Raw genomic sequence first — 6,754 nt, forward strand, 5'->3', positions numbered from 1 at the left:
TCTGTTCCTATTTTGATAAAGGCCTACAGCAGGGGTAGGCAATTAGGTTTGGACGCGGGACGACGATTTTTTTGTGACAGGGGCATTGCGGGCCGGCCATGGCCGGGCCGGTTTTCTACTGGTTAAAAAGTCCTGGCGTGTCTCTCTCATGAAAATGGCGACCTGCCTTAGCAAGCCGTAACCAATGTATAAAATTTCCTGTTGTCAATTGATCATTTTAACATGTTTCATTAGCTGAAGATTGCTAGATATCAATGCAAAATGTCATTGAGCCAAGCCATGGAACCAAAACTTGATTCCAAATGAGGACAAACAAAGAAGCATGGAACCTTGTCTTTTTCTCAATAAGGCTATTTGACTGCACTCACTGCTTTGCACTGCTATCTGCTGCATCTCGCGAAATTAATTGCTGTTGGGCCAGATTTGGCCTCCGGGCCGCTAATTGCCAACCCCTGGCCTACAGTGTAATGCTGAAGCTTGAGCATTTCCTTCAGCACAAAATAACAATGTCATCCATTGCCATTCCCATTGGTGGTATAGAAGGGGGGGATAGGGGGGACCACAGCCCATGTAGAATTGCTCCCGGCCCCTGTTGCGGCCCCTGTACTACGCAGTCAATGGTCAATATTATATTTTACAAAAATATCGAAATATAAAATACAATATATAAATTAGAATATTGCACCTGTTTTTTTTCTCCATTAAATGTGCCCCCCTAAAAACACACTGGGCCAACCTCGGCCCCCCAATTTTGGTGAACCGCTACCGGCCATTTCCCTACACGAGAACAAACATCAGATCTCAACTCCAAATACTGTAGGGTTGCGTTTTCTTCTTGTCCTTTTTATTAGAGTATTAATCACTTATCATGTGTGTCAACACCAGATATGTCTCCATACTGTTTGTATCTCAGTAATGCCATCAGGTAGAGAAGGGAGCAATGGGTAGCATAGTACAAAACACACCAGCTGGGTAAAGTGCACGATAATGAAAGAGAAAGAGTTGTGGAAATAAAGAAAGAACATGGAGGAAGGAGAGAACAAAAGAAAAAAATGCTGAGGTAAGAGGAAGAACATTTGTGGTGAGAATTGAAAAAGGTGGTAAGGAAGTCACCAACCCCCTGGCTTGCTCTCATATGTGAATACAGGTAAAAAGATAGAATATAAAACATGCATCAGATTAAAAAAACACATTTTGTACATTCATTGAAATATTACTATCATCTGCAAAGACGTTTAAATCAGTGCCTAAATGCTTGCATTAAACTTTGGTTGTTGAACCTCCATGTTGAAAATTACTTATAAAACAAGCTGTATAATAGTAATAATAATAATTATTATTATTATGATCATGATGATGATCATAATTACCTCCTCCAATTCATTGATTATTTACCATTTTCTATGAAGTGTTTTTCAAAAAACAATTAACAATTTGCATAGGTGTTTTTTCTTTATAAAAAAACAAACAAAAAAACTAATAACAAATATACTACATATCGTGGCTCGTGCGTCTTCAAAACAGTGACAAGAGAGATCATATGATATCCTATTTATAAAATAAAATAAAAATGAACTCGATTGTTACTATCAATCATTTAAAAAAAGAAAGACACAATGACGCTGCTTTCCTCATTAGGCCATACGTATCCAAGTTACCATAAATCCGGAGCATAAATGTCACCTTAAAAAATATGATTGATTACCACTATCCAAGTCATGTAGAAGAAGAGCTGGCACACGTTCTTGTCCTTTCTGTAAGTTTTTGCTTTTAACGCTTTTAGTTTCTCTTTTTTAAGTCCTCTCTTTGGGGACCATGTGTTATACGTCTCCTTCAAACAGACCCAGGTACTTGCTGGCACTGGAGAAATACAGATAAGGCGAGCTATTCCCGTACATGAGCGGCAACGGAACGGGCAATACACATCCACCTAGGAGGTTGCTGATGTTGTTCTCTTTGTACAGCGCAGCGGGCAACTGCACCGCCTTTCCCGCGTCCGAGAACAGGTCCGTTGGTGCTGTGCCTTCGTAGTCCGTGGACAGCTGCCGCTTGAGTTTATTCCTGCGATTCTGGAACCAAATTTTGACTTGTGTCTCGGTGAGCTGTAAAGAGCTGGCGAGACAGGCGCGCTCAGCGCTGCTTAGGTAGCGCTTCATGTCGAAGGTAGACTCCAACTGGAAGATCTGGCGCTTGGAGAAGATGGTGCGCGTTTTCTTTTTGGCCAGCGCTTTGGGCTTCTTGCATTTATTCAGCGGGTCCGAGTGGCTGTCGTTGGTGTTGTTGTTATCCTCGCTGCTGACGCTGAGACTCTCGGTGGCGGGGCAGGCGTCGCTCACTTCCACGTCCGAGCTGTCATCTCTGTCCACGGGGAGCGCGCGGTGCAGTTTCCCGCAGAACCCCACATCCCTCGAGCCTGTGGGGCATGTTCGATAATATTAAGGTGTGTGTGTATATTCTTTATCCGAGTGGCTCTGGTACTTGTATTTCAGCTAAATTTGGGTGTAATTTGTGGATGGAGATGCTGAATTAAATGCGGAGTGCACTCACCTGGCTCGTGTATCCTGCTGTCTGAGTCCGATGTCGGGGAGTGAAATCGGATGTCTGGGGATCTCCACACATCTCCTCTCCTGTCCGGCTGTGGTAGCGGTGATCCCCTGCACCTTTCCTCCTCCTGCTGCTGTCTCTGCTGCTGAGCATCCTTACCGCTGTCGCTTCGCTTCAGGTTCAGGATGCTGTCGATGGTGAACTTTAGCGGAGCGCTGGGTCTCCCCTGGCTGACTGCCTTGCTCATGTTCCCCCGCTAACGTGCCGCCTAGCGGTCTGGTCTAGCCGAGTGGGTCGGAGGACTAGGAGGGCAGCTCTCGCCTCGCTTCCTAACAACATTGCTCCATGCTCATGGGCGTCTGCAGCGCTTGACGAGCGGTTTGGGCACTGGACCGGAAGAACACGGCGCCGAATGCGCATTTTGATTGGAGAGATGGAGGGTAGAGGATGACGCCATGTAGGATTTGAGGGCGGGAATCACCTTTTTTACAGTGGAGTGGGGGGAAGGGGCGTGTTGGCGCTGGTGTATGGCTGGAGATATGAGTAATGGTCGTGCGTCGTGCGTATATGGGGGTGCCATACAGAAAATTATGGTTTATTTTTTATTATTATTAGTTTTTTTATATATAGGCCTAGCCTATAAGGCGCATTAATATGAATGAAGACGTTAGGGTTATACACTAGGTGAAATACACTAGGCAAAATTGCCTTGATTAATGTCCATTTTTAAAAATATCCTGGCTTTTGTAAATGTCAATGTTTGAGCTTGGTTGGATTGTGATTCAACTGACAGAATTAAGGTCAACTGTAGACGTGACATTTTTGTCTTTATTTTGTTAGGCTACTTCTGCAGTGGATAAAATATGACATGACATGTTGTAACAGTGATTAATGCTCTCTATTTTATACTATTTTAATTGGTCTTTACGCTCGTCAGCTGTTCAGATATGTGTACTGAATTAATTTAATTCAGTTGTTTGTAGGCCTAACAGGCATAATAAACCATTGATGATCAGACGCATCTAATGTTCTAATTACAGGTGAAATCGGCCTATTTTGATGACAAATTCACTTCCCCAATGTGTGTGTGTGTGTGTGTGTGTGTGTGTGTGTGTGTGTGTGTGTGTGTGTGAGAGAGAGAGAGAGAGAGAGAGAGAGAGAGAGAGAGAGAGAGAGAGAGAGAGAGAGAGAGAGAGAGAGAGAGAGAGATCAAAAACAAACAATACATAAACAGCACCAATTGTTTTGATTTTTTATTCACCAGGTAGAATAAAAACAGTGTATAAAATATTTTAAATAGAAGGTGAGAATATAAAGCACAATAGGCTCAACATTGTGTCATTAAAACAGTCCACAAAATAAAATAAGCCTATTTAATTTCACAGTCAATGAGCCATTGCCCGTCTGTCGATTGTCTATTTATTTCAAAATATGTTTAAGACAGTGTGTGTGCCCGCCTTGGTTAGATGGCATGGCGTCACACCAAACCTGTCATCTGTGACCTGAGAAACGAAAAGGGAGGAGGAGGTGTGAGTGAGGGCAGGCAGTAGTTCAAAGTACCGGGAAACCCTACCAAAGACGACGGTGATGCTTGTGTGGAAGACCCCATGTTGAAGGCAGCGGCGGCCACAGCAGCAGCCGTCGCCGGGTGTTCATGATAAAGGATGGGCACCCTTACTACTCTCTGGCCGGAGTAGCACAGGGTGCTCGCAGAAGCCTCCATGTCAGCGGCTATCTGTCTTTTCCACTTGTTGCGACGGTTCTGAAACCAAATTTTCACCTGAGTTTCCGTTAGCTGCAGAGAGGCCGCGAGTCCCGCGCGCTCGCCGCTGCTGAGATAACGCTTCATGTCGAACGTGGACTCGAGCTGGTAAACCTGGCTGCGACTGAACACGGTGCGAGTTTTCTTTTTACGGGTGGTCAGCTGTTCTCCAGTCGTCTCGCCATCTGCCCGGTCGAGGCTGGGGCAGTTAAGGTCGTCGTCGTCGTCGTCGACTAAGCTCTCGGCGTCTAACCCCTCGGCTTCCTCGTGACCCCCTGTTCCCTGAGACAGAGGGGACGGCGAGCCCTGGTGGTCTGTGCTCTGGAGGTGACTCGCTTCTCTAGACATTTCAGTGTAACGCGCCCAACCTGAGGTAAACATTGACACAAAACCCCGTTAGCATTCGTGATGCAAAATATTTTAGGCCTACTGGCTTAACATTCAGAATGCGCAGGTCAACAATTTGGAACACAAAAATGAAATAAATAAATACATACATACATAGATAAATAAATAAATAAATGTGTTTTCTCACAGAGCATAGAGCATTATTATCCAACCATCATAAAGCCCGGTGTATTATCATATCTGGTTAGCCTATATATTAACCATCTTGCCACGAGATGCTGGCAGTACCCATTCAAACATTTCCACAGAGCCTACCGTGTGTGAAGAGAGTGAAGTCGCCATGGCTTGGGAATCCACACAGTTCAGTTGGGTTTCGCACTTGTTCTTGAACTTGAACACGGGAACACAAACCGGCGCGCGCCTGGTCTCTGTAGAACTCTCTGCCGCTCTCGTGCTCTGCTGCCTGTCGTTCTTCCCGCTTGCTCGAGCGCAGCAAGTCCTCAATGAGGAACGACGAGACTCTGGCGGGCGCCTCGCCGCGCACTTTCTCTGGCATAATATTCCCGCGTTCCTTTCCCTGTGTTGTACGGACCTGCTGTAGGCTACGTGCCACTGCCGTCGCACAGTGTCTATCCAGCACCACTGTTCTGCTCAAGACATTCGTCTGTGAATGACGGAGCCCCTTCCTCCCATCGACCGTAACAGTGTCTCGCGATTGCGCGTGCAGCGACAATGTCCATAACCTCCCTCAACGGAGCAGACGACAGACAGGCAGGGATGAGGCAACTCGAAGTCCTCCGCCAAGGTACCCTCTGAACGAACGGGATGTATGAGAATAACAACTCTTGTGAACGTGGGGAGGAATATCTCGTTGGCTAGTTTGGCGAGGGGCTGCCTTGAGGGCTAGCAGTAGTTCGGGCAGCGTGGTCCGTTATTTGGGTCGATTAGACGACAAATCAAAATAGAGATGAAACTCACCCTGTCTCCATCAGCGCTGCTGGCATTCCAAAGGAGAGCTAAGCGCGAGCTACACCGCCTCCTATTGGCTCCGAGCTCGTGCTACACGTAGTAAACGACCTCTTCTGTGTGTACAAACGCAGCCTGTAGGCCTATCTGGCCAATGCGACGCTGCCTTGGCGTGTGTCGTAAACTGTAAACGCAATGTAGTCTAAATTGTAGGCTAAATAGGCCAAATGGAATTTATGAATGAGCTAGTCTACGTGCGTAAGGCTATTTTTACGCATGCCCAAGAAGTTGAAATTGGGTTTTAAACTGACAGCCTGTTAAACCTGGTAAGCTCTGTTTATGTTTAGGCTATCAATGTTTTAATAGGCAACTGCCACAAGTTATATGCTCGTGTAGACTCCTGTATGAGTTAGGCTGTACAAGAAACATTGTCATATCATTTAATTCACCATACTAAAAAGCCAATAGGCTACGCTAATATGATGATGATGATGATGATGATGATGATGACGATTATTAGTATTAGTAGGGCTATTGTTGTTGTTTTTGTTGTTATTATTATTATTATTATTGTTATTATTAGTAGTAGTATTAGAAGTAGAAACCGTAGTAGACCCATGCCCTACCGATGTTGCTGCTGTTGATTATAAATTAAGACGTTGCAAACAAAATAATAATGTAATAATAATAAAACGAATAAAATAACGATACACCAATATTATTATTACAATTATAATAATTATAATGATTATTATTATAGGCCTATTATCAATCAGTTAGTTGGAAAAATGCACTTCTGGAGAAAGGCCATAAATCCAGGTGATAACCACATAACCACACCCTTGCAGTGTAATAGCCTTATAAGGATGTAAAAGTAATAGTCCCTACAGTAATAACAGTTTTGGCTTATTCGTATTGTTGCTGTTGTTTTCGGTGGGAAAATGCTGGGGTAGTAGGCCTAGTGGTGGTGGTGGTCACTCAATTAAGTAAGCTACCGACAAAAGTGCTCTCATTTCTTGCGCCCACTTCACAATCTTCAATACTGTACATTATTGTTCTATTGTTCTCCCATGCTGTGCTATTTAGGCCCATGTTCTTTACTTTTGCACATCACTACTATTTAGGATATAATTA

At 44.5% G+C, this 6,754-nt stretch overlaps 2 protein-coding genes across 2 annotated transcripts; both read right to left on the reverse strand.

Moving 5' to 3' along the window:
- Positions 1 to 1,820: 1,820 nt before the first annotated feature.
- Positions 1,821 to 2,791, reverse strand: LOC134438059 (homeobox protein HMX3-A-like). Its single transcript, XM_063187646.1, has 2 exons — positions 2,548 to 2,791; positions 1,821 to 2,413 (listed from the first exon to the last, which is right to left on the reverse strand). Exons 1-2 carry the CDS (start codon positions 2,789 to 2,791, stop codon positions 1,821 to 1,823), a joined length of 837 nt encoding a protein of 278 aa, XP_063043716.1.
- A 1,045-nt stretch (positions 2,792 to 3,836) lies between these two features.
- On the reverse strand, positions 3,837 to 5,378 carry LOC134438060 (homeobox protein HMX1-like). The gene is made up of 2 exons (XM_063187647.1): positions 4,970 to 5,378; positions 3,837 to 4,674 (listed from the first exon to the last, which is right to left on the reverse strand). The coding sequence occupies exons 1-2, from the start codon at positions 5,208 to 5,210 to the stop codon at positions 4,022 to 4,024; spliced, it is 894 nt and encodes a 297-aa protein (XP_063043717.1). The 5' UTR covers positions 5,211 to 5,378; the 3' UTR covers positions 3,837 to 4,021.
- Positions 5,379 to 6,754: the final 1,376 nt, after the last annotated feature.

Source organism: Engraulis encrasicolus, chromosome 21 (genome assembly GCF_034702125.1).
Source record: "Engraulis encrasicolus isolate BLACKSEA-1 chromosome 21, IST_EnEncr_1.0, whole genome shotgun sequence".
In the NCBI taxonomy this organism is placed as follows: domain Eukaryota; kingdom Metazoa; phylum Chordata; class Actinopteri; order Clupeiformes; family Engraulidae; genus Engraulis; species Engraulis encrasicolus.

Bases quoted from the DNA above. Each gene is read 5' to 3' on its own strand.
- LOC134438059 (XM_063187646.1), bottom strand. From the start codon at position 2,791: ATGAGCAAGGCAGTCAGCCAGGGGAGACCCAGCGCTCCGCTAAAGTTC. The intron at 2,414-2,547 runs GTGAGTGCACTC...CATGCCCCACAG, and splicing joins CAGCAGGATACACGAGCCAG to GCTCGAGGGATGTGGGGTTC.
- LOC134438060 (XM_063187647.1), bottom strand. From the start codon at position 5,210: ATGCCAGAGAAAGTGCGCGGCGAGGCGCCCGCCAGAGTCTCGTCGTTC. The intron at 4,675-4,969 runs GTAGGCTCTGTG...TGTTTACCTCAG, and splicing joins CTTCACTCTCTTCACACACG to GTTGGGCGCGTTACACTGAA.